Source organism: Larimichthys crocea, chromosome XIX, assembly GCF_000972845.2.
Source record: "Larimichthys crocea isolate SSNF chromosome XIX, L_crocea_2.0, whole genome shotgun sequence".
Lineage (NCBI taxonomy): Eukaryota > Metazoa > Chordata > Actinopteri > Sciaenidae > Larimichthys > Larimichthys crocea.
In genome coordinates this window covers 1,493,361-1,520,644 of record NC_040029.1, presented here as the reverse complement: position 1 = coordinate 1,520,644, position 27,284 = coordinate 1,493,361, and the positions used below count along the sequence as shown (strand labels likewise).

The 27,284-nt window shown below is 44.2% G+C and overlaps 1 protein-coding gene across 4 annotated transcripts in view; it reads left to right on the top strand.

Annotated features, from left to right (window-relative positions):
* The window catches only part of LOC104926405 (potassium channel, voltage gated eag related subfamily H, member 7), a 59,535-nt gene that overhangs the window by 26,640 nt on the left and 5,611 nt on the right, over positions 1-27,284 (top strand). Inside the window, exons 4-16 of one of the 4 annotated variants that reach the window (XM_019257471.2) lie at positions 853-1,332; positions 2,284-2,304; positions 3,128-3,151; positions 3,959-4,173; positions 9,061-9,486; positions 15,254-15,485; positions 15,580-15,747; positions 16,149-16,348; positions 18,249-18,492; positions 21,043-21,248; positions 21,957-22,026; positions 24,611-24,868; positions 26,134-26,293. In XM_019257471.2, coding sequence (XP_019113016.1) covers positions 853-1,332; positions 2,284-2,304; positions 3,128-3,151; positions 3,959-4,173; positions 9,061-9,486; positions 15,254-15,485; positions 15,580-15,747; positions 16,149-16,348; positions 18,249-18,492; positions 21,043-21,248; positions 21,957-22,026; positions 24,611-24,868; positions 26,134-26,293 — 2,704 coding nt within the window. Of the gene's footprint in view, positions 1-852; positions 1,333-2,283; positions 2,305-3,127; positions 3,152-3,958; positions 4,174-9,060; positions 9,487-15,253; positions 15,486-15,579; positions 15,748-16,148; positions 16,350-18,237; positions 18,493-21,042; positions 21,249-21,956; positions 22,027-24,610; positions 24,869-26,133; positions 26,294-27,284 lie in introns of all 4 variants that reach the window. The other 3 variants (XM_019257470.2, XM_019257472.2, XM_019257473.2) reach the window with 3 other exon arrangements.

Below are 27,284 nucleotides of genomic sequence, written 5' to 3'. Positions count from 1 at the left end.
GTGAAATCTTGCGAGCGCGACTGCCTGTCTCATGACATGTTTGCCGATATTGGTAGCTGCAACTAAATGTGCCTATTTGTGAATGGTGTGCGCGTGGGTGTGTACTGTGTGTGTATATAGCATAGCCTACATGCATTTGTTGTACGTCAGTCTTACCTGTATTCTCTGTTCTTCACCTTTCCCTCACAGAGATGAGATATACTGTTATGAGAGCAGCATCTAGAATATTACTTTGTGTTTCAGTCTGCTTCATCTCCCCAGAAGCTATCAATCACTCATTAAAATCCTGCACATAATGCTTTATTGGACTGACTCCTCAACGCACTACTGCCATTACAATATTTCAGCAAATGTCCTCCTCCATGAATTATTGAAGGAAATTGAAGATTGAACTAGCGCCCGAGGCAGAACGGGCATTTGTTTTGATCTGCCAGGGTCTTTTTAAGATAGCTGCCTTGGCAGGCTGTTCAGTGCTACTGGCAAACAAGTGCGAGATATCAGCAGGGATGTTGAAGACTGCAAGCAAGTTCTGCTGCAAACACACCATGAAAACACAACACAAGGTCAGCAGGGGTTATGTGGATCCCACTGGCTCATTAAAAAACAGCGTACATTCTGTTTTTATGCTGCTTTCGGTCACAAAGCAGTTGAATAACTCCTCACGATAATTGAGTGACTTATCTACCCAACGCCTGAGAATTTATGTTTATATGTGACACCAATTGCCTCAAGGTGCTCCATCAAGGTGTTATTGGTCTCCATAAACTGATGTCAGATGGGGGATTAGTATGGAATAATATGGCAGTAATAGTTTGAGTGTGTCACATCTTTCTCTCTCTTTTCTTCCGTCAGGGAAAGGGAGATTCTTTCGCTTCCGTTTCCCGGCCTTACCTCTCTTGGGCATAAGCAAGCAGTCTCTGCCCCAGGAAGACCCCGACGCGGTCATGGTGGACTCGCCGCGACACAGCGATGGCTCGGTGGCCACCCGCGACTACCAACTTCCCACCACCCGCGAGAGCTGCAGCCCCTCCTACGCCAACGACACCCGCGCCCTCATCGCCCCCAGCCATTGCTCCACCCCAGTGTCCGGGCCTTTGGACCACTCGTCGCCCAAGGGTCCCTGGGACCGGACATACCCAGACCAGGCTGTCGCGCAGACCCATCACCAGAGCCAGGAGGACACACTCATCGCAACTCCATCAATCCCGGGCCTCACTCCAACCGCCTCCAGAGAGAGTGTGTGCAGTATCCGCAGAGCCTCCTCCGTACATGACATCGAAGGCTTCGGGTCCAACTCCAAGATGCCGTTCAGGGACAGACATGCCAGTGAAGGTAGGAATCTCCTGCTCCACTCAGACCTTAATGTTTGCTTTGATTCATCAAACAAATACTACACCAGTGTTATCCATGTCCTGTTCTATGGTTGTAGTTTATTCATTTAGGATGCACTCATGCATGTGTTATGTCTATGTTAAGTCACTTTGCATTTGACAGTAGAAGGCTGTTTTTTACATTACATTGAATAAATAATGCTCACCTCAAGTTTCAGTTTTGGACATTCATGTGACTTTATCCCAAGTTTGATAGCCAATCAAGGATCAATACACATCTTACACATGTGTGAGGTGGAAACCTGAAGCCTTCAGTGAACATTCACAGAGAATGAATTTAACCGGGAGGTGGGGAATAATTGCATATTTATAGAGTTTTTCAATAACTGAGAAGAGTTGATGAAAATTTAAGACTCTTGAACAAAGTAATTGAGTCTTTTGGGGGGACATTTGTTCAAATCTCTGTGTTATACATAAAGGGAGTTATGGAGGAATTTATTACTCATGACAAACTTAACTATAATTTGGCTTTATTAATTACGAACTCCCTGTGGTCCCAAAATAGGAGATGCGAGATGTGGCATGCCAGTCTCTTAATCAGCATTATACTGAGTCACCATCTGTACTGCGTGCTATTGATCGTCCCTTGAGTCTAAATCACTCATTAGCCTTTTGGCCCTCATTTGGATGAGGGTAGAAGTACCCCAGATTGGCCCTGTTTCCTCCAGGCCAATCAGTCTACCCCCATCCCCTTATCTACAATCCTCATTCAAATAGCTCCCAGTGGCTGACACAGTAATATGTCTACTTCACAGTAATGAATTGTTCACGGGGGCACTAGCGGGGGTTTAATGCCAGCCGCCATTTGTCATCATAGAAAAGCTGAAATTCTTCTCTCACCTCCGCTCCCCTTTTTTCTTCCTTATCCGACGCCGTGTTGCTGCCATCACAGACAATGGTCGCAATATTAAAGGTAACAAACAGCAGCCTGCTGCATCTTGAGCTGTTAAACTGAAGCACGGATACTTTACATGCATACTGCACCCAAGCCTGCTTGCTGCATGAGTTTTCTTCTCCCACATGACTGAGGTTTATGTTAAATGCAAATGACTGACAGTGTGTTTGGACCTTCTTGGGCCGGAGCCTCGAAACACTGGCACTAAATGACTCACTCTCAGCACACACATGACCCGCTGAACCCGAGCCAGTCGCTCAGGGGAAGGCTCGGTAAGGAAAAAAAACCAAACAAAGAAAAACCACACTGACCTCTGCACGCGCTTGCATGAAGCAACACATTACATCTCTTTTCCTGCTTTTGTTCATTGAAGAAAATCAATGAAGCTTTACAAGATGATGCCTCCCACTGTCTGTAACCTCTGTTTTCTTCTATGCCACCTCTGGTCCCTTGTTGCTGTGTCTTAGTGAATGAAAAGAAACCTTGACTGTGTTTCCATTTGAAGTCTTATGCTCACCCTTGTCTTCTCCCCACAGTAAGATAAATTGCAATGAAAGCGTAGCAGTGCGTATGCTGCATGAATCTCACTCACACGGATGACTTGATGCATTAATTGTGTTTAAGATCAAATTCCCCAAAAATGAAAGTATAAACTATGTTGATGATGATGAAAAAAATGCTGAAGGTTTACGCACAGAGCTGCCAAAGTGCTCTCTCTTGATAAATGCCATAATGTGATATTTTAAGTAATGTTTCTTCTCATGACTACTGACCCTCCAATCCAACCCCCCTTTCATGTTCCCCCTTTACCCCCTGTTTCTTCTCTCTCCTGGTTTGCTAGTATCTCGCTCCTGGATGGCTGGGGGTATGGCTTCAGCTTTTTCTTGTTTAAGTTCTTCTTTTTTTTATGACTATGCAATGATGTATCCTTACTGTGGCATGTATAGAAGCTGTGCATGCAATCGCTCATCCTCAGCTGTCTGTTTCTCTGTCCTTGACTCTCAATCACTCGACTCGTATTTTGTGAAAAGGGGGGAGAGAAAACAGTGCAGCAGCGTCCCCTCTGCTGGCTCACCCAGCTGAATCAGCAAATCTCTCTTTTTCACTTGTTATCACCCTCATTGGGCCACATGTCAGTGTGTGTCACAGTGCTGTCACATATTGTTGCAGTGTTTGAATGCTCTCACAAGAAGGCAGGGAGTTAATCCCTGAGACCATGCTGTGAAGTCGTAGAGGACGTTGTGTGGTAAGACGAGGGAACATTTTGTTTGGTTTCATCCGACAGATAGACGGTTTGACTAACTGTGTGAAGTTGCATTCTTTGATTGTGCATTGAATCATTCTTTTCTTTCACCAACAGTGTTCCTCATTAGTTTTTAATGAGAAACTTTGAAAGGCCCGCTCACTCTAGACGGGTCAATCAGAGGCTGTAGAGTTTATATTTCAGTATCTGTTGTATTCTCAGTGTTGTGTTGTGGTTGAACTCACTCCAAAAGTAGGGCCCACTCCATGCTCACTACCCATGTCACAACAATCACAAATGAACACTAGACCGTTCTCTGATGTCCACAATTCAGAACTCCTTTATTAGATCAACAATAGCCCAGCCATGATACGAGATGTGGCCACTTTTAATGATGACATCCTCCCTCTGTCGCCCCTTCTCTTTCAGGGCCACTCAGCCAGATCAGATCCAGCCTGCTGGGCTCCACCTCCGACTCCAACCTCAACAAGTACAGCACCATCAACAAGATCCCCCTCATCACGCTCAACTTCTCGGAGGCCAACAACGAGAAGAAGTGCCCATCCCCTCCGTCCTCTGAGAAAACCATCATCGCCCCGAAGGTCAAAGACCGCACACACAATGTTACAGACAAGGTGACGCAGGTAAGACGCCAACACAGCGAGGGTCTCTGCGAAAAAAAAGTTTAAATAAATGACTATTATTTTTCAGAATTTGGTGGGAAAATGATTTTCCTCTCCGTCTGTCGATCACACAGCTGGATACAGAATGTTTTGGTGCTGGTGTCGGAAGTGAAAATAAGAATTTCAATTATTTCTCTAAATGAGTCTTTGAGGCATATAAACAAATTATTTTTGAAATTAGTTTCCGTGATTTAAATGACTCCGAGGACATTAATATTATATTGCTGCTGCTTTCACTCGCAGCTGCTTGTTAATGACAGATCATCATGCTGCTGCCGGCCTTGGTGTTTTCTCAGAGTTAGCGACCGCATTTAGCATCGGGTCTATTCGTCATGTACCTGGTTCTGTTTGGGATGAGATCAAAATGTATGCAGGTGGGGTTTGGGTAGGTTTTGGACTCTCTAGTACCCACATGCTCTGCTTCACTGCTGATTTCCTTCCATACAGTGTTTCTAACAGCATAAACCTTCAAGTCATTCATAAAATCGCAAATACACACATCATATATCTCCAATAGTAATTTCAGCCAGGACAGCAGTGTAGCTCCACTTCAACCAAGCAGTCTTGATCAAATCTGTTTGATCCACATTTAAAATTCATTCCCCGTTTTAATGGGAATCACTGTCTTTTATAAAAGGTAATTTTTAGCATGACTGTCAGTCATTGTATAATATCCATCATTCTTTCAATTTTTATTATTATGGGTACTTTGCCTGAGACTAAAAATAACAAATAATTTGGAGCAGTAGTGGGCAAGTATAGTTTGCTCTTGTTAATAATTCATACAACAAATTATTTGTTGACTTTCTGAGGCCTGCAGAGGAGAGCCATTGGAATTCAATGGTAATGTTCATTATAATATCATTTACTGTCATCACAAATCACACTTGCACAGATTGAGCAGCTGATGAAGTCAGCAGATTGCATCCACACACCCCGTCCCCTCCGCCCGTCCCGCTCCCTCCGTCTGTCCTCCCCCCCTGCTGGCCTCTGGGTGCCTCAGGATGATTAAATGAAACTCAAGGGGTCTGATACGTAAAACGGCAGAGGTGTCTGTCACTTGGGGAAGATAATCAGGGATACTCTTACAGCTGCCAGACAGTGTCCAGAGCTCAGGCCATATTTCTAAAGTTACAGGGTTAGAGGTCATTCTCACCTTCCCTGCCACGGTTGAGAGGCAGCAGAGTAGCAGGGAGTGTTAATGTATTCCCAGGGGTAGGTTGAAGCGCCCCCAAACCACTGATTAGGTCTCGGTTTTGCATTTTGCCCATTAATGGTGTTACGGATAGAGGGCACAGAAATTGACCCCTGTTCACGCTCAAAGGCAACTTCAGCTGAGGGCCCTCGACTGGAGCCAGAGGCGGAGACAGCAGACCACAATGCACCACAGTGACCTCTCCATCCTGCAATAAAGTCAAAGTTATTAAGCAGCAGAGAGGGCACGCTTGTTAATGTGGTTATAAATGGACTTTTGCAACATGTGGCAGACCTGCAAACAAGTTGCGTAAATTAGCACATTACTAGCCCTGGCAGGCCAACGGTCAAAGATGAAACTGTGTTAGTGTGAAGTTCAATCTTTGATTTGCCCTTTTCTGTAATATACTGTTTAAAGTGTTGTCACAATGTTATCTCCTGCTTCTTTGTGTTTTCAATTACTGCGCTGTCAAATATGTTTTCTGTTTCTGTGGAGGCACTGGTACTTATACCGGTGTGCCTTTAGCCCCCTCCCCTCCTTCTCCCTCTGTGACTGAGCATATGGTGCTCAACACAGACTGTCATTTCTGTTTTGCTTACTTAATGCTGTCAAGCATTCAAATCAGCACAGCAATAAATAGAGAAATAAGCCACGGGGGGGGGTTGCACTGTACTGTATCCCCAGTACTCCACAGTTTAGGTTTGTAAACAGTTCTCCGGACACCTGACTGCGAGGAACACAAAGCGGCAGCAGATGTCTTGAAACCAGCTCCTCTGAGTTCATCTGAAGCCACCATCAAGGCGCCTGAACAGACACGTTCTCTGCTGAGCTCGGCTGAATTCACAGCTACCACAAGCAGATGGAGGGTTCATCCAGAAAGCTGGTAAAGGAAAAGAAAAAAGACCTCTCCTGCTGTTTCTACATTTTGAACGTCTCAGTGCATGCAGTTCATGCACACACGAGTCTTAGATGGCTACCAGCTTCCCTCGAATGTCTCTTTTAAAACTTCTTTGAGTTATTTAAAGTTGAACGTGGAGTCAAATTAGTGGTATATACATCACTTTTAATGATTAAGGCCACGTGATCAACGACAGGAACGCGAAACACTCTACTCTTATAAATAATACCGCAGACCAACAAGAACTGGAGAAGGGCAGAGAGCTAATGCTCATTTGCATATCGTTTGAGGCCAAGCCAAACACACAACGAGCCTTCCATTATCCCACAAGAGAGAGTTCATTTGCGCCAAGTGCACATAGCTACAGTAGGTAGGTTAAATTATTAAGATGGGATCTTTTATTTAGAAACAGATTGGCTGCAACACGTTAATCCAGAACTGTCATTCTGCCAACCGGCCGACTCCTCCCAGGCTTCCTAGCAGGCAGAGGAGTAATGTATCCATCCATGCAGAGTGCTGTCAGTGTCGTGCACAGCTACCATCTTGTTTTTTTGGATCATCCAGTGTTGATCATAATCTGCAGGATGGCAGAACAGCATTTGTGTCAGTGTGCAAATGAAGATAAGTTGTGTAAGCAGTCTCAAAGAATGCAGAAAGCTTGCAGATACCTCACAGGAAATCAATTTAAGAACACGTTCAAGACTTTATTTTGAAAGTCATCAGCAATTAAGCATTGTGTGTACGTGCAATCAAACACCTGCTTTTAATGAAGTGGCTGCCACATTTCCTCTTTTTCTGCCTTTTGGTTTCTGATCGATTTCAAAGGTCGTCCCATATCGGGGGGTGAAAGCGTTTGACCCTCTCCATCAGAGGGGGGCGGCACATTCTAATATCCAATTCAATTGTTAACACTTCAGCCTTTTCTTCTGCTATACATCATCTTCCTGCCTCCAAAAACCTCTCCTCTCAATCACAGGGGGGTTATGAAGGTGAGATAGGGCAGAGATGAGGCGACACACAATACACGACGGACGCCGAAACCGAGCCATTTAAGGTTTTTCTTCAGTTTCATTGTTCTCTCAGCTCATTCGTGCTCAGTAATTGTCTCTCTGCCCTTGCATCTCATGTACTTTACGTGCCTCTCTCTCTCTCTTTACATTCTCTCAGTGACAATAATCAGCAGTGAAAGCCATGGCCTGAAAATGGCTAGCTATTGAAGTGTCAGACACTTAGATGAATAGATGTATCATCTGCCCGCACCTATAATTACCTGCAAGTCATTGAGACTCTTATCTGAAATGGTCCATGACGCTGCTGTAATATTGATGTTAAAAGCTATTTGGGTATATACGGTAACTGCAATAACAGAGATAATGATAGTGACATCCAAGCTCGCTGGAATGGATTATATCTCCGTCCTTGATGCAAAACACTAAGACTTTTATGCACGCAGTTTGTTTTCTGGAGACAAATCATGCAGATTTTGATGTTTGTATTTTTCCTGGAACTGTTTTATTTTCTGTTCTGATGCTAAGCTGTGCACAACTTCTCGGTTATATTTATCTCCCAAGCCATCGTGATAAAATAAATTATATTCCCACAACAGCAGCTCAAATCTTTCTCTCAAGGTTATGAATCTTAAGTTCCAAAGCAGCCCGCTCCTGTATGGATTATGTGAAATAATCTTTTATGCATAATTAAAATTTAAAATGATAGAAGCTGGGTTTTTTTTTTTTTTCATCCTTCACTTAACACATGAATGATTTATCTCAGCCTCAAGTAATCTGCTCATGCAAAGTTTTCTGTTAGTTAGGACTGCATCAGGATTATACAGTGTGTACAGTGTGTACAGTCTTAGTGCTGAAAGTTCAGCTCCTACAGCCAGATTACTCACATATCAGCAAACACGACCTTTAAGTCCACATACTGGCATGCACATTAAAGGTAAAGGAACAGAAAAGCGAATGCATGTTGGATTATGTTAAACTGTATTTACATTTTACTGAATTTAAACTATCTTCTTGAACCACGAGGCACATTTGAGGTTCCTCTGCTGTTCATCAGCAATATTACCCAAGACAAATTTCCCCTCTGGACAATACAGTATGTCTAACCATATGAAAACACATATTTCTGACACGTTTTACACTTGCAGTCTGCAGATATCTCCCTCCGTCGTGATTCCGCAGACGAGCGCTTCTTTTAATGTCTGAGTCTGGGATTTATTTTGAGCACTCAACTGCACTTTCATCTGTCGACTGTCTCTGTAGTGTTTGACATCTTCAGAAGAGGTTAGTCACGGAGGTCAGTGGACGATCTGTGACATCATTTGCAAAGTTTCTGGTCCATGTTTGACTCCATGCGACAGTAGCCGCCCCTCTCTTAGGGACAAGATCCTCATTTTGTCTCGGCTGATCCACTCTCTGCCATGTTTCTTTGTGTATGCAAATGTCCTGCCTGGATCAGAGATATGCGACCGTGTGCAACGCAGAGCATCGACTAAATGACAGAAACACAGCACATTGATATAAACGATAGAGCAGAATATTCAACAAGATATCTTTCTATTGTCGCACATATATCATTATATTGCACAGCTCTAACTCAAATTGATCTTCATGTCCAACATATGCAGCAGACACCATTAATTTTCCACTTTTCTCTGAAATATATGAACAGTTTTGGCTGAAAGCAGAGCAAAAACAGATCAAATGTCATTGGAATAAATTGGTAAATTCTCCGTCTTCTTCCTCAGGTTCTCTCTCTGGGTGCAGACGTGCTGCCTGAGTATAAGCTCCAAACACCACGCATGGACAAGTGGACCATCCTTCACTACAGTCCCTTCAAAGCGGTGTGGGACTGGCTGATCCTGCTGCTGGTCATCTACACGGCCATTTTCACCCCCTACTCTGCTGCCTTCCTCCTCAACGACATCGAGGAGCAGAGGAGACGGGAGTGTGGCTACTCCTGCTCGCCCCTCAACGTGGTGGATCTGATCGTGGACATTATGTTCATTGTGGACATCCTCATAAACTTCCGGACCACGTACGTCAACATCAACGAGGAGGTGGTCAGCCACCCGGCCAAGATCGCCATCCACTACTTTAAAGGCTGGTTCCTCATAGACATGGTGGCCGCCATCCCATTCGACCTGCTCATCTTTGGCTCAGGATCAGATGAGGTGAGTTTATGAGTCAGCATTGTCAAAGCGCCAGAACTGGGAAAGTGATCAGTTATTCTGAGCACGTCAATCAGTTTTTATTTTCTTAGACAGGAAGCTGTTATGGAGACAAACAGACACAAAGAAAGAAGTGTTACTATGCAGCAGCAGAGAAGTATTCAAATAGACAGCATCCTTTTCCTTCATGGTTTTAGAAGACCAAAAGGCTTCCTGACTATCTTATCTAGGCAGGTAAATTAGTCTGGCTTAGTTGAGCTACCAAGCACAGCTGGATTATACCGTAGCTTTTTCCTCTTTTGCCTTTTTCTCTATAATTCAGTTTCCTTCAGACTAAAAGTCTGTTTTTTAAAATTTTATTCCTTTTTAACTTTCAGGGTAAAAAAAACACCTCACAATAATTCAAACAGTATTAAAACCAAATTACAAAAGATAAAGAAATGAACAACTCTAGGACTGTTTTTTCAGTTGGTGTGCCCTGCCCAGTGCACCGTGGGCATGCAAAACACAGTTCTGGTATTTTCTTTGGCAGGCTCACCTGACATACCTGTGGTGCACATGGCTATGGGACGAGATCAGAGAGAATAGATTATTATACTGTGGGTGGGTGGTGCTAGAGGCTGTGAGACCGAGGCGAATCACATTCACTACGATTATCCCCGTTAAGCACAGGGCTCTCCTCGTCATGTCACGCTGGCAGTTTGGGAATCGGTTTTTCGTCTGAGGTGCACCAAGTACAGAGGTTGATGGAACAGATACCTGCTGCTTCAGATGGCTGTAAAGAGATCCAGCAACTTACTGTTGTGGGTCACAGAGCTCGCAGCAATCTCTCATTAATCTTTGTTCTGGTTGGTTGGCATTAATACTTTAATTGGTGTGTATAAATCATATCATGTTTACCTGGATGCATGAATCTTGATAGTACTCTTTAAGAAACCCTCTGTCACTCATGTGTCATGACGTAATGTCTCTGAGCAGCTTTCTTCAATGTTTGACTGCTAAACCAATCTGACGCTCAGAACTCCCTCAGCTCATCGGAGTCAGACTTGAAGAGCCCGAGGCAATCCAAATAAGTAAAAAAAAAACTCTGCTTGTGACAAACTATTTTGCTCATGTAGCCTCTTGCTTTTAGTTTAAAAAAGAAAAGGAGACACAATCTACTAAAGCGTTAAAATGCCAGATGACAGGGTGTGTGATGTAGCACACCCAAAAAACACGAACAAAACAAACCCCCCTGATTGATGTGTGTGCTGAGGGCAAAGCCTCGCTGATGTCAGTCCACCAGTCTGCCGAGTCATTATTTACCATTAGGTGTGTGTTCGCGTGGGAGTCGGTGGCTGGAGGCTGGCAGTGAGTGGCAGGTGGAGAAAAAAGAGCAGACAGATGAGTGACGCCGCGGCGATGTATGTCCTCATATATCGTCATACAGCTCGACGGCTGCTGCAGCGACAGATTGTGGGTTCCTGTTACAGCTCAGGTCCAAAGCACACAGTGACAGGCTCAGTACAGTGACAAAATGTCGTATTTTTAGCTCCTCCAATCACCAGAAACTGAAAATAACACATCCATGCACGGTTTTAGCTCTAGTCTTTAAGGTGTGTTATTTTAGCTCTTTTGCAGAGACAGGGACTATTTTTAGACATAATCTCATGCACCTTTGTTGCCTGGAAACCATCTGACAATATGTTAAGATTTTTTGTGTTGATTTCATTTGAGACAGCCGGGCTGAAATCTCCCCCGAGAGTTTTTCAGTGTAGGATTTCAGCTGTGCAGGCTGTCAAACGAGAAGCGCTGCGGTGCCGAATTTACCTACAGGAGTCATTTGAGCACCTCCATCATTTTCATATCAACGTCCTGTTGATGGGATTATTTGCCTATTATGTCCACATTTACATGTACAGAGTGTTCACATTTGAGGTAATTGCAAATTATGGAGTGTGAAAATCTGCTCTAAGCCAGAATTCAAATATTATTTTCCTTTAATCCTCACAGGAAGTGTGCACATAAACAGGAGCACCAAATAGCTCAGGAATAAGCAAAGACGTCTTGTCTGATTTTACTTTAAGACAAGTAGATTTCTTTTGCTTCAGTAATCTTAAAGACTCGTGAGATTCTCAGTAATAAATTAACACAAGTCCAGAGTGTCAGGCTTTTATCTCTCGTCAATGAAGCAGTTCCACAAAGTTGATCACGATAATTATTACTGATTGGATCTCTTCCTTGGGCGAGGGTTTGTTATTCTCACACACTCTCTGAGCTCTGTGAAGCACACGCACAAAGCTCTTCTATGGCAGATATTCTACGTATTGTATGTGTCCATGTAAGTATGAAATATGCATCGCCTTAAGTTACGATACAGAAATGTACCCCTGCTCGATTATTCTGCAGAAATGCCTGTGCTAAAAGCAGAACCATGAGGCAGGTTCACTGTAACCAGCAGCCCCCACAGTCTCACTTCTGCCCTGCTGGAATTGTGCAAACAGTCAGAATAGACACCGAAAGTCTGATACCATCTACTCGGACAAAAATATAGTTGTGTACATGTTTTTTTTTTAGATTAGATGAATAAACAAAGGCATATTGTTGACTTGTTCTGTGACCTGTGAAGCTCTAGTGTACAGAGGGAATATTACCACTTGGGTTGAAGGGTTAGGAATATGCTTAACACTGCAGTAATCAGTATTTTCATATAGATTACATGAGTATGCAGAGGTGAAAGCTGTCACTCACAGTGATTTATGACCAACTCTGCCGTCCATCTCAGCTTTACGGAGCTTTTCAGCAGCTTTCTTTTATGGCCCACAGTTTCACTGCTTCGGTTCTGTGTTGCTGCTCTCTTCAGCGCTGTCTTCTGCTGCAGCCGGCGCAAGCTCCAAGGAAAAAAAGCAAAATCAGCAGCAGACAGACGTAGTTAGAGACGAGCTGGTGAACACAGTGGAGCATTTAGCAGCTAAAAGAGCCTGACATCTCCCCCAGGAGTTTGTGGAGAGCAAAAACAGAGCCAGAATGAGAGTAAATATTGGATTTACATTCCAATGAATGCTAATGTTGCTCCGTAAGTGCTGCATGTGTAAATAATCAGCTGTTTGCTAAGACTGTATCAACTGGAAAAGTGATAATATTGCAGCCTTTAGGCCAAAAGCAGGTGGTAAGAGGTCCCAGTCATTAAACAAAGTGTTAATCAATCGATTCCCCAGACTTAAGGTGATTGGTAAGGAGCCTGAGAAGCAGTTCCCAACCACAGATTACAAAGAACAAATCTTTCAGGTCCCTTCACAATAATAAAAAAAAAATTGCTCCTTAATAATAAGTAATAAATGTCTCCTCAATAACTGTGTGAAGGGGGTAAAAAACAAACAAAATAAAGCCTGCGGGCAGCTCTCTGATCCATCCTGACGCAGGTAACCCAGTGGAAAGTAGTTTTTTGACTCCAGGTTTGAAAGTGCTCAAAAAGTAGCAAAGAATGAGGGAGTGCTACATAACCTTGGTTGACTCTTGGTGTTTTAAAGTGGCCAGGCGAGTCTGGAAAGCCACAGTGGCAGATGGCCAAAGGGATATTCAGCGGATATGTTTTATACAGCTGGTTGCTAATGGGAGCTTTAGTCTGTCTCCTCAGCCCCGAATGCTTCCGACTTACTGTAAGCCCCGATTTTAATCAACATTACACTGTGTGCGCCACATCATGCAGCGTGCGATGCGTCATCTGTGCAGGTCAATCAGCGGCACAACACCTAAGGCGGTGCACACTCACAGGGCGGCGTTCGCTGGATAATTTAGGGCTCATCTGTTTCTATATATGATTCATTCACTGTTCGCTCAGTTGTCAGTGAAAGGGCGCGCGGGCCGGATGCACAGCGGTGACTGATGGCTGTGATTTAGGGGTGAGATTGGGAGGACAGAGGCTTTTTAATGGACCCATCAGAAGCAGCTACAGCGCTCTTCCTCACCATGACGGAGACGTACTCTCCCTCATGAATCATCTTCCTTCAGAAAAAATAAAAAACCCTTCCAGCTTCCTAACCCATGTCATATTTACTCTCACCTGTACAAGAGGCCTAAATAAGCAAGTATAGACGTGAGGAAGCACAATTACCGCAGGAAGCTAGAGGCAGGTAATGATTTCCCCAAGGATATTAGGATAATTGTCAGCCGCGAAAGGGAGTGGTAGGACCTATTATCATTCTCTAAGTCTCACTTATTGTGTTTACAGGTTGTGCGACACTAATAGATCGAACTGGTGTCATGGCTGTACGCTGGTCCCCTGCTCCCCTTCTCCCCAGCTCCCCCTGCCATAGTCTGTGTGTTAATTTAGTCTGGCTAGAAAATTGAGACGAGAGGATTAAAGTGCTTTGAATAAACAGAACAGAAGGCAGTGAGTGTACATTGTAATGTATGCACATGAGTCTGTTTATGTCTTTGGGTGTGTGTGTGTGTGTGTGTGTGCGGGGCTGCTTAGATGTTGTTTTCTTCCCATTGACTGGCTTCAGTGCTTTGATTCCAAGCTGCTGATATTTATGTTTTTTTTTAAAGCAAATTTTGCCATCATCACACGCAGTTTCATCCTCGGCCAAATGAATAAATCACCAAATTCTCTTTCACATACGCCTATTTGCATGCCAGCCTGTTCCATTAAAAGCCACTTCCACACCGACTTTCATGATTCACAGAGCCAGAGGCAGGCAGCCGCGTCTTAGGCGCTGAAGTCGTGTTGACATTGAAGGATGCTGCTGAGACCTTGACAGATCTGTTTACAGCAGCAGGCATGATCCACTGTCTAGTCTGCGTGTCTAGTATGTGTGAATCAGATTAAGCATTCCTGAGCTACATATGTTTTTGAATCTCTAATCCCGAGATGATCGTCCTCATGACCCTGACCCCAACCCCTGGCTCGGAGGGGAGACAAACAACTTGTTCATTTTGAGAAAGCTGATATCGGTGTCAAGTGTCAAATTAGTTTTTTCATAAGCTTGAAATGAGGATGACATGCTTCATAATTTACAACATGATAGCGAGAGATATGAGATATATGATCCAGTTCCACTAAACTCAGTAATATTGTTGATGATGTGGTCCTGTAAAGTGATCGTACCTGGAATTTAAACCTGTTATTTCATGGTAGAAAAGTTACATAATGCTGCTTTAAGTACATTTTGCTGATAATACTTCTACGTGAAATTTGAATACAGGACTTTTACTTGTAACGGATTACTCTTACACTGGTGTACTGGAACTTTTAGGATTTATCCGTTGCATTTTGTAAACCCAACATTCAAAGTTCTGCCTCTCAACAACACCGTACCTTCCTCGTGGATGCATGCTGACAATCTGGCATCTACATTTTTAGTTCCACCTTCACAGCCATGCTTGATGTTATTCCCCGGGGCTGCACTCACGCTGCAAAATAAGAAAGTACAGTCAAAGCAGGGTCACACTTCTAGTGGGTTATAAGTGATGATTGAAGAAGGATTATTTTTGTATTGGTCTATACATTATTTTTTTAGGAAAATCCTACTCATTCTGCCTTTAGTAAAAGATCTGAGTGCTTTTGCCACAGCTGGAGTCAGACTGTGCAACTCTTGATTCTTTCATTGCCAAATATGAAGGCTTCAGCTGACGTTCAGGGAGAGTCCAGAAAAGAAACAAACCAAACAAACTGAAATCGAACAGCACAACATTACCTAATGTATAAATGGCTTAAAATACAAACATTCACACATTCCACCTATTTCACACATGAATAAATCCTGTATATATTTGTTTGCCATCCTAGACCACCACTCTGATCGGCCTGCTAAAGACAGCCCGTCTCCTACGGCTGGTACGAGTTGCCCGTAAGCTGGACCGCTACTCCGAGTATGGTGCTGCCGTCCTCATGCTGCTCATGTGCATCTTTGCCCTCATCGCCCATTGGCTAGCCTGCATCTGGTACGCCATTGGCAACGTGGAGAAGCCTTACCTGGAACATAAGATTGGCTGGCTGGACAACCTGGGCGTGTCGATAGGTAATCTTTCTTGTTTTGTTTTTGTTTTAATAAGAAGGATGCCAAAGTAAAATTTATAGTCACTTCTGATGATTTTCTTTATTATTCATTGTAGGAAAAAAATACAACTACAGCGACCCCAGCTCAGGCCCCTCCATCAAAGATAAGTACGTCACGGCGCTCTACTTCACCTTCAGCAGTCTGACCAGCGTGGGCTTTGGGAATGTCTCCCCCAACACCAACTCTGAGAAGATCTTCTCCATCTGCGTCATGCTCATTGGATGTGAGTGACAGCCGAGTCACAGTACATACAGTATTCCAAAGAATCCCCCTGTAAGCAGGGTCGTAGCTATTGATCTATACCCAGAGTAACCAGGCCGTATATTTCACAGATAAAGGCGGTGATACAGGCCGTTAAATATTACGATTTACTCAGTTGGCAAACACTGAATTTTAAATGTCCTGTCATCACCTTCTGGTTTAACACAGTTGTGATTGAATGCATTCCCAGTGCATAAAAGCTTTTACTTACACCAGGTAGGTCTTTCCTTGAGAAAGCACCAACACACACACAAGAAGCAGAAGTGCTTTGTTTGGAATAAACAGAAGAAGTAAGTAAGTACTGTGTATGAGCATCGTTAGCCACCGTGGCTCAACGCCTCCCCTGTATGGCTTCTCTCCCAGCTCTAATGTATGCCAGCATCTTTGGGAATGTGTCCGCCATCATCCAGAGGTTGTATTCAGGTACGGCCAGGTATCACCTCCAGATGCTACGGGTCAAAGAATTCATCCGCTTCCACCAGATCCCAAACCCACTGAGGCAGAGGCTGGAGGAGTACTTCCAACACGCCTGGACGTACACCAACGGCATCGACATGAACATGGTACGAGAGGGAGTGCAGTGTGTGTGTTCTACTTAGCTCAGACTATAACTTTAAGTTTGTTGTTGCTTTCCTCTGTTGCTTCTTCTTCTCTTCCCAACATCATTTGTGTGAGTGAACCATTCCTGCCCAGTTCCTGTCCCCCCGAATAAATGCTCTTACCACATTGTGAAGCAAACTCGCTATGTCACTGGCAGAGTATAATATTTTCATCCCGATTATACTGTTCAGTCATAGCCACAAGTGAAACGAAAGCCACAGTTACTGCTTATGCAGACGGTAACTCTGGCTTTCCTCATCATGATACTGTTCATGGTACTTATATAAGTTTGTCTTTTCCATGTCTGCCTCATGTCAAATGGAATGACCCCAACACTCTGGTAAGAGCAGGAGGTACATGTGTAACACAACTAATGTTGGTATGAATGTTCCTCGGTGGTAGAGCTTCATCTAGCTGTGTCTGATACCAGTAGTGCTGTTAGCCTTTAGTTTTCTGTCCAAATAGCGTCAAAGTTTAATATGCCATTGTGTAATGATTGTCCCAAACATGCATGTTAATGGAGGACCTGTTCCCTCAGTGTCTTATCTGTACAAACATGAACACGTACTGTAAAGAGCTGCTGTGATGCCACATCATAGATGGATTTACAGTATGCATGCCAGTTACTGCGACACACAGAGCACTGAAACTTTCTTGCAGGCCATTACCAGCAGACTTGCACGTGGCCTGCCTCAAGGTCCCTTTTTTTGCATGAAATCTGTGTATTCAAACACAACCCCATGATATTCATCTGGTACCAGAGACCGAGTGAATCACGCCTGTGAGAGTGGGCACAGCCTCGCCGGGCGCTGCCAGGTTTCCCTCCCACTGTGGGAGGCTTGGCTGCACGCTCCGCGGTGGCACCTGCGCTTGCCAAATGTTGTTCAGTCTTTCCTTTCCAAATCTACTGATCAGTTTTTGTTCCGAGCAAACAAAAAGCCCGTCAGAGCCAGAAAATCCAGTTCAGGCTACATTTCTTTTTGCTGTGCTCGTGTCATTAGCGCATTGCATTATATGTGTAAATGACAAAGATAAGAAATGTGTTTTTTCTTGTTTCTACTGTCCCTCGTGTGTCCTCAAAGTGTGTCTGTTATGGTGTTAAAGTTGAGAAATGTGCTCCTTCACAGTCAGTTGACGTTTTGTCATTGGTCACTGTATCCTTGTCTTTAAGGGGTAAGTGTAATACAGTAAGTCCATTTTTATGCATCAGAAAGTCCTCATGAACAAATGTTAAATTTAACCTTAAATATTTGTATTTGTATTTCCAACAGTCTCCCAGGCTAACTCGGATGGGTAGGAATGCTTGACCAATCAACATTTGAAACATTTCTTTAACCTCAAGCATTGAAGAATGTTTCAAAACTGAAATTATCTGGGAAAAGATTGAATATTGTTTGTGCTTGTTGTGGTTCATAGAGTGGTTCCATCATTCAGGACATGAAGGGAGTGAAACTCTTAAAAGCTTGTGCCAGAGTATCACAAACAGAGAGGAGACATGACACATATTGAACCCGTGTTTGAGTTTGTGCTGTCATTTACCTGCAGCTTCTCAGTCTCTAAATGTTCTGTCCTGTCTCTCGTCTGCTGCTGAAAGGCTCACTGAAACACTGAATTGAAGTTCTGTGTAGAAACACACTGAAGGCCATTTCTACTGCAGGGTATAATAGGTTTTGAGAAGAAGGAAAGAACACAAGTGGCAATTGTATCAAATCTCTCTGGAAATCCGCTCAATTTGACCTGCGACTTCACCCCCGAACCAAAATTCAACATACATTATAAATCTCTACACGAAACAACAACTACCTCCACATCTGACCACAATCATGTGTGCTTTGACCCGTGTTTCACACTCAGGTCCTGAAGGGTTTCCCAGAGTGCCTGCAGGCGGATATCTGCCTCCACCTCAACAAGAACCTCCTCCAGGGCTGTAAGGCGTTTCGCGGAGCCACTAAGGGCTGCCTCCGAGCTCTGGCCATGAGGTTCAAGACCACCCACGCACCCCCTGGAGACACCTTAGTCCACTGCGGAGACGTGCTCACTGCGCTCTACTTTGTCTCCCGCGGCTCCATTGAAATCCTCAAGGAAGATGTTGTTGTGGCGATCCTGGGTGGGTCTACTGAGCAAACCTTTATGCTTAACTCTGATCCTCTACTGTATTTTAAACAACTTGGTAAACACGTAGTCCAGGCCTCCCAACCCCCCCCCCTCTCTCTTTGACCTTGACACTAGACCCTGCATACATCCCTGATTGAGCTACTGTAAGCTAGGGCACTCCACATACCTTCCACTCTAACACATGCGTTTAAAAAAGCATCCATTAGCTTCCCCCGGCAGTAGCATATCAGGTCTTACAATGCAAGGAATGCCAGTGTGGATTGTGACGCAAGTGCACATGTGGAAACTCGGTGACACTATTTCAGCGTTCCTGTACACAGGACATCTGAATGTTTCTAATTAGTCCAGTCAATTCTGTTGCCGAGCCTGTATGCAGCTCAAAAACACTTCAGACCAGCCGTCTGATGGTCCAGTCATTCCAGCCTGGTTAGCACTGCCTGAACTCGCCTCCATTAGTGTAGACGCGGGTGGGCAAACTAAATGAAGACGGCACCATTGCTCTGTGATATGGCTGGGTTAGCAGCTGAGATCCCTGTTGGGTATGTTGTAATAACTTACTTCAAAGAACATTGTGATTGCTGCTGCTGCTGCCTCACAGTCGTGTCTCAGATGAAGGGAGAGGATGGGAAAGAGTGGGGGAGGACACATAGTGGGACGAGGGTAACAGAGGATCTGTGCTGATGAGAAAAAAAAATAAAAAAAAGGGAGCATGATTGCTTTCGAATAGAGATGGATGACAATAGAAGCAGGACGGGATGGAGAGCTGAGCGAGTGGGCGGGATAGGAGGGAGAGACAAGTGATGGGAGAGAAAGAAGAAAAGGGGGAAGATTGAGGAATTCAGGAGAGAAATGAAGTGCCAGAGGGAGAAAGAAAGTTAGTGTGAGTTTCATGTGGCTGTCAGCGAGGTCTGATGCAGTGCTTGATGACAGGAGCCAGTGGGACGCACGGTTTTATCGACGGCATCCGAACGTAATCACTGTAAATCTCATGTCATCTCCCTCCCTTGCACTGCTTTCGTCCCAGCAGCCAGCAGGTGTATCCTACAAAGCCTTTGTTTTTCTTTTTAATGACTGTTTTCATGCGGCCAATAAGGTCCGGAGAAAACCGGTGACACATTAAGGTCGTGATGAGCAAGAGGCATAGTTGTGGAAGTTGTAGGTTACGCACAACTCAGCACATTCACTCTACTACAGCAAGAGAACTGCTGATGACTCCATTTCCACACTGGAGTGCCTATACACCACTGTCATATAATTGTGTATTACACTACATTACACTACACATGGAAATACTACGGCTGATAGTAGATAACTCATCAGAAGGATGTGACCTTCTGCAAACACCAACAAACTGAATACACAGCAGTGTTTGAGATTTACATAATTCATAAGACCTGATTAGATTTCACTCCTGTACAGAGGCATTGCTCGTGGAAGCCCAAAGTTAAATACATTTTCCAAATAAATATGAGTTAAATGGTGGCAAATATATAAATCACCACAGTCTCACCTTTGAATTAATAGGAGCTAACTGGCTAAATCTGGTAGCAGTTGTTGAGCATAAGCCCAGTGCGTCAGATTTAGGTGGCTCTATTTACAGAATACGGCAGAAATAGAACATTAGATGCAGAACTGTTTTCGTTGGTGCCTCGGGGTGGTAGAGCAGGTGTGACGCCGGCGTGTGAATGTGTGTGTACGGCTGAGTTTGGTATCGAGCGCTTTGGATAGGAAGTGCTGTATCGCTGGCGACGAGCAGCTGGCACCTTGCAAGGCAGCCTCTGCCATCAGTGTGTGAATGTGTGTGTTCATGTGACAAGTGTTGGTGCTATATAAATACAAAGTCCAGTTAACATTTCTGATGTTACCTCAGAATGAGCCTCGGGTCCTCTTCCATGTTGAACCGCCGTGTTCCTACAGCAACCCAGAATGGACAAACTAAACACAGGCGAGATGCTTTGCATTTCTTGAATGCGTTGAACAGGATGGCATGTGGAGGGGGTTGCAGCTCCACAGCTAGATGCAATGAAATACTTTGTCTTTAAAAGACTGGAAGCATGTGACTGGCTAAAAGATGACATGTTTACATACACTTTATTGTACATTTCTTTGTTTTTATTGATGTACCATAAGTTAGGGCTCCGTAATCCCAGTCTTCAGACTGAAGTGAGCATGCAAAGCCCTGTGGCCATTCCATGTAGGTCGTTACTCACTGCACAGAGACAGGAATGTTTGGCCCGTGTGACTTCCATGCAGACTGACTGCCATTGTGTAAATCCTTTTTTAGATCACTGCGATGCCCTTTAGCCTCTTTAACATTCTCGTGCTCTTCTGCCAGGTGGCCCGTCTCTTTATAGGTCATCGCACACTGCACTACGTATACTCAATTTACATACAACTGAATTAAAGAACAGCCTCTAGTTCCTCTTCTGTGGATGAAGCCAAGAATAGATGTTATCCTTAGTTATCTAACAGGATTCCATTACATATATTTGATTGCTTGCCTTTCACCCTCCTCCTCCTCCTCCGCCTGTCTCCTCCTCAGGTAAGAACGACATTTTTGGCGAGATGATCCACCTGTTCACCAAGCCGGGGAAATCCTGCGCAGACGTGCGGGCGCTGAGCTACTGCGACCTCCACACCATTCAGAGGGAGGAGATTCTGGAGGTGCTGGACATGTATCCAGAGTTCGCCGACCACTTCCTCAAGAACCTGGAGCTGACCTTTAACCTCCGTGATGAAAGCTCCAAGGTAATCCACCAACGGAGGTGCCACCACTAATTCTTGGTGTTTCTGCTTTTCCTTACAGTGAGAAAGCTTCCAGAAGAGAGCATTATTAAACATTAACTTGCACCATATCTCTGCCATGTCCATTTGAATTGGATTTATCCATGGTTCTGGGAATGAAAGCATCAGAGCTCATTTAGACAGTTGCTGGAAGGCAAGTGAGGGATACAATCGAGAGTATTAGTCAAGCATTAAGGGTAGGGTGGGCAGAGGACATGATGTAGACTATAATTGTGATGAATTGAGTGTAGTGGAAAGAAGCATAAGGCCTGTGGCTTTATGTGAACGAAAAACCCACATCAGTCAGTTGTTGTATTTATCTTTTAACACGGCAGGAAGTGCACTTTGTCTCGGCCTTTTGTTACTTATTCAGAGAATTGGAAAGAAGAGACAGGAGAGGAGAGACACGAGAAGGTTCTGGTTGGATTACATCAAAAACTGGAGATAACAAGAGTTATCTAACAAGACCTGGAAGAGTTTTTTGTTCCTTAGTTAAAAAAGAGGTGGGATTAAATGGAGAAAGTGTGACACTGAGATTTGATCCGTGATCAAGATATGCTGACCAACTGGAGCAAAGTCAAGCTTCTCATTAAGCAGGCACACTCAATAGCTCTTTGTCTATATACCTGTGTGTGTCATGGTTCAATCTGATCATGTGTTGTCTCTTTACAGACGAGCAATGATTCCAACAATGATGACGAGTGTCCAAGACGAGTGTCCTACAAAAGGAAAGCCTCCACAGGTCAGACTACTTTAAAATCATGAAAGTGTTTACATTTTAAATTGAAGACAATGTTCCTGTTGACCGTTCTTTAAACTCTTCCTCTCCCATCATTTATCCAGCTGACTTACATCTCTCTGAACTTTCATTAGAGCCTATGGGTAAAGCTCCAGCCAGCCTCTGAGCACAGGTGTAGAACATTGACTTCATTTCAGTGGGAGTGTGTATCAGTGATTGGCCGACATGTGAATTTCATTTTCCTAACACAGAAATGCTAATTAAGAAACATTTTCTCAAATATAAATAATGTGACAGACACACTTTACTGCATAATTAGGAGTAAAACAATTATTAAGTACAGTGATGGCAGTAGCAAATAATAAAAGTAGTTTGGTGAAGTAGTTTATGCAATCAATCATCTGCTGCTGTTTCGGTCTTGACTGTTTCATGTTGTAAATGGTTATATTATCTCTTAAAATGTGACACAGCAGCCTTTACTTTATGATATATTTCAAGACTAAAACATAAACCGGTGATTTTTCTTTTTTGAAGCAGTAAAGGAGGCGGTGACGCTCAGGATTAATGAGCTGCAGTAATGCCTCCACCATAAACAGGCAGAACGGCGAGTTCTAATCGAGTGTCTGATGTGTGTAGAGGTGTGTGAGGTTATGTCATAGCAGACATTTGGAGGTCATTTAATGAACACAGTGGACGGTGTGTTGTGTGTATCAGCGTCGCTCTCTGGTGCAGCGCTTCTCCAATCAGAGGCTGCAGATTCATCAGCACACGAGTCCTGCTGCCTTCAGGTGTTTGCAGGAAGTTAATGAAGTGAAGAAGAAGCTTCATATACAGTGTGAAGCAGCTGTGGACAACAGACACTGTGAGAGTCATTTATAGATAAATTCCCTACTTTAAACACATTAAACAAATATTTTTATGCTAAATTAAAGGTATCTATTATATTTGGTTCACATGCCTGTCAGTCATTAAGAGACACTTCCACTTAAATGAGTAATTGCTCTCCACCTGTGCCTGGGTGGAGCAGAGTTAATATAAGACCTTCCTCTGTGACTCTTTAAACTGTGAAGGGCTGATGAGGGACTGTAATGTTTGTTTGCGCGTGTGTTTTGTGGCAGCGTTCATTTTAATGACATGGAAGATCCCCAGTTGTTTATTGTGTGGATATTACTTCCACATGTTCATATAATCCACATTTTACCTTCATATAGCGTTTCATTTTTCTGTTTGCCTCTAACAGGGAAATAACACCTGTTGTGTCACCTCATGACAGACACCATCTTTACTCTCTGTGCAGTACTATGATGCCTTCAGGCTATGTTTGACTTGCATAATGAAGCTATTCTCACTCATTCACTCACGCTGGCTTATTAGTTGAAGTAAAGTTACATCATAAGGCTGTTTTATAAAGCAAGATTACCAGTTAAACCAGGCTTACTTTAGGCTTATTTTCAGACAGACGTTACCATGGAAACTTTAACCTCTCTCGACCAGTTTCCAGACTTCACCACAGGCCTTAAAAATCCCGTGCCTCAGCATCTGCACAGTATTCCAGCCAACATAATGTGCTTTTAAACACGCTGCAATTTAATACCATCGCATCAAATCAAGCTGATAAACAACTTTGACCCATGGCTGTAGGCTTTAAGTGAGCAGCATTTCACCATTTGGTGGCAATTAAAAATAAAGAAGGGGGCAAAGAGCCAATCTGAAGGTGTTTAAACAACATATTCACCATATGGAAACAAAGTAATCCAACAAAGCTAATTCTCATTCCTCTGGTGACATGATAAATGACAAACTGTGGTAATAGTTTAAGCTCACTGCTGCTTTACAACATGCCCAGATTACTTCATTTGTGTTTTACTGCAGCAGTTTTGTTAATCCTGGGTTTTTTTTTAGGCTCCTTCAGTAGATTTTTCACTGATTTTCTGAGCCTCCTTTATGAAACACCCCTCAGGAACTGTGTATCCTGGTTAGGAAACGTCCTCTGCAGTCTCCCTGCTGTCACACCGGCGTAGATGACAGTACACGGTGTGTTTTGAGCAAGAGCGACCCGCACCGTGGGAACAGTTGTAATTTCCCTTCTAACAGCCCGAAGACCTCGGCACTCGGAGACGCAGCCTCAGCACAGCAGCAGTCAGCAGTTTGGCTTCGATTCAGGCAAATCTAATTGGTCGCCATGGTTACAGGCTGTCTGAATACAGTATCACCATCTCCAAATATAACACAAGTGAGGACAGAGAGTGTACCCAACAGTCCATTTCACAGTCCAGCAGCCTGCCTCCATCCATCAGGTGTGAAGATGTAGAACTCTGGTGTAAGCGAGCAGGAGCATGTTCTCATGGCATCATACTTGACTTGTAAACACACATTAGGAGTGACTTGCATAACACGATCCATCTCAAGTAGTTAAAACATAAAAGGTTTCTCCTTATCAGTGTTTGTCCTCAGTTCAACCCCAAAGCAAAACACTTGCTACCTGTTGTCAAAGATAATGAGACAACCTTGGCTCTCCCAGAGGAGGACTAAACGGAGGAGTCTGTGTTCCCCCAGCAGAGCTCCTGATTACCATTTCTCCCTGTAGGCTCCCACAACAAGGAGCCGGTGACCACCTACTGCGACACCAAAATCTACACCGAGGAGAGGAGGGAGTCCACTGAGGAGAGAGAAGACGACGACGACGAGGAGGAGGAAGAAGGCAGGGAGGAGGAGGAGGAGCAGAGGCCCTTGTGTTCTGGTGCGCTGGGCTACCCCGTAGTCAGGGACCACACCCTGGGCCTCGGGCTGAGCGGAGCTCCAGACGTACAGCCTGGAGACAGCACACGGAGCCAGGCTTATAAAGGTGACAACAGAAACATCAAGCTCATTTGTTCCTACACGTTCCTGCTTAAATGTAAACAGATTTCTATTTTTTGCCAGAAAACAAATGATCTGTCACAAGCAAATTAACACTAACGCATCTGTGTTAACAAATCACTGTCTTGTTCAAAAGGATGTGAAATTTCCCCCGAAAACCTGCAAACTTAGTTCTTCAAAGTTTTACTCCAGAGTGGAAATTGGCTCAGAAGTTAATTTAGAAAAGCCCCAAAATTCCCTGAGCCCCAGAGAAGGAATGTCACACCTATTAAGAATCCAAACAAGGATTATGTGTCATTACGGTGAAACCTAAAACCCTCTCAGTAATAAAACATAAGAGGATTATATCCAGCAACCGGTCCAGGGTCACCCCCTTTTGATCGTAGGTCATGACCAAACAAAGGATTTACAGGCAGAATCACGTTGTTGACATCACACTATCTGCTGCGTTAGGTCACATTTCACTTTTTTCTGACATAGTGGATTTCAGTGGTGTATGCAGTTAGTGTGACAATTATGGCATTATCCAGACAAAACAAGTCAAGAGAACTATAAAATCCTCTTGTGGAGCAGCGGGCTTGACTGAGCAGCTTCCACACAAAGAGCTTCATCTGGGATCGAGATCCCCGGCGAGCTCCGGGAGGAATCCTCACTTTCACCACCCACCTGCTGCTACACGTCGAGCAAACACACCAGTTTGTGTCTGCGGCCCGACCTCACATAACCTCATAGGAAGAAGCCACGCTGCTGTCGGCTTAAACCACCGTAAAATCATCCAGCGTGAACAAAAGCTCCTGCACACACACACACTCAGACATACTCCCTATATTTTAACTGCCAAGTGATTCCTCGCTGAGATATGGGGGAAACTGCTTCAGCTTGTTGATTTGATAGTATTATCCCGTAACTCAGCTGTTGCAGCCATGTAGGATCTCTGCCAGACAGTGTGATATTGATTCCTATAAACAAACGTAGAGAGAATGTGAGTTTAATCTAAAAAGAAAAGGGAACAAAAGTGCCACAGAGGGTGTGACTGTCAGCCGGGGTCAGATGTGTGTTTTCCACTGCAGGATGGATGTTAGGATTCAGGAGGCGGTAAGCTCATCAGAGCTTAGTAAAAGCTAAATGATGAGAAGGCACAATGCAGGAAGATGCTTCCCCTGAGGCACTGTTCTAATAACACAGATCATTTACCCTGTGTGTGTGTGTGTGTGTGTTCACATCTGTTTGCACACATCTCTCTCCCTCCAGAGCTCCACGCAGAGGAGTGGGTGCGTCAGCGTACCGACGACGTCGCGCAGGACTCGGCCCAGTGTCAGGAGACGCCGGGCGGGGAGGACGACAGCGACACGGACCTCACCTACGGAGAGGTGGAGCAACGGCTGGACCTGCTGCAGCAGCACCTCAACAGGTGTGCAGAGGAAGTGGCACGTCTGTCACGTGAAACCAAAAGGCTTCATTTAAAGCGGCCTTTTTGGCAGCTGCTCGAGATCACACTCAGATACTTAGACTACAATGAGAGGATGATACTTTCACATGTGATCTGTAATCCTGCTCTGGCTCTCTCTTAGATCTCATCATATCATTGTTTCAGAGGATATTATGAGGATCACGTCACATTTCAATGTGCCGTTCACACACATCCCTCTGATTTTACACATTAGACTATGTTCACAGCATACGTGCAAAAAGCTTTCAGGGAGCTGTGTAAAGTGACTCGAGTGATGTCACTTGAGTCATCGTCAGTTGGTGCTGAGGACTACAAGTTTGAAAAAGAATCAAAATAAGTGGTGAGGAGTTACAAAAATTTACCCTGAGGCTCGAAACTCGAGGCTACAAGCATAACACACATGAATCTAAGATGGAACTGTCAGGGGTCAGGTTGCTTTGTGGGTAATGTAGGCGCCAGGTTTGGATAAGGAACATATAGATCCTTTTTTTCTTTTTCTTTTAAACTGTCCACAGTGAGTCTGACAATGTTCTAGAAGTGGAGTCCTGATGAAATGAATAGAAATGAGTCTATATTATAATTTTGAACTCTGAGCTTTAGTCTCAAGTACAAAGTGTGTTCTTTCAGAGACGAGGCTCCTGACCTTTCGATAACTAAAGACACCTTTGGGATCCTGCTTGGCTCAGTTTTCCATTAAGGGCTTTTTATTTTCTTCAGCTTCATTTCCACACGGCCGTCCTCACCGTTCTGCCTTCTGTAATTGGCTAAAAAAACTTGCACAGAGAAATTTTAAGGCCAGACACCCGCTGCAGCCGCGTTAATGCAGAGAGCGGACTGTGTGAGCAGCTTCGCGTGATTCACGGCTGGTGCACCGATACAGATGAGGGGGGGAGGCAGACAGTCAGCGGCCGTCTATTTATAGCACACACCACCACGAGATGCAGACACATTG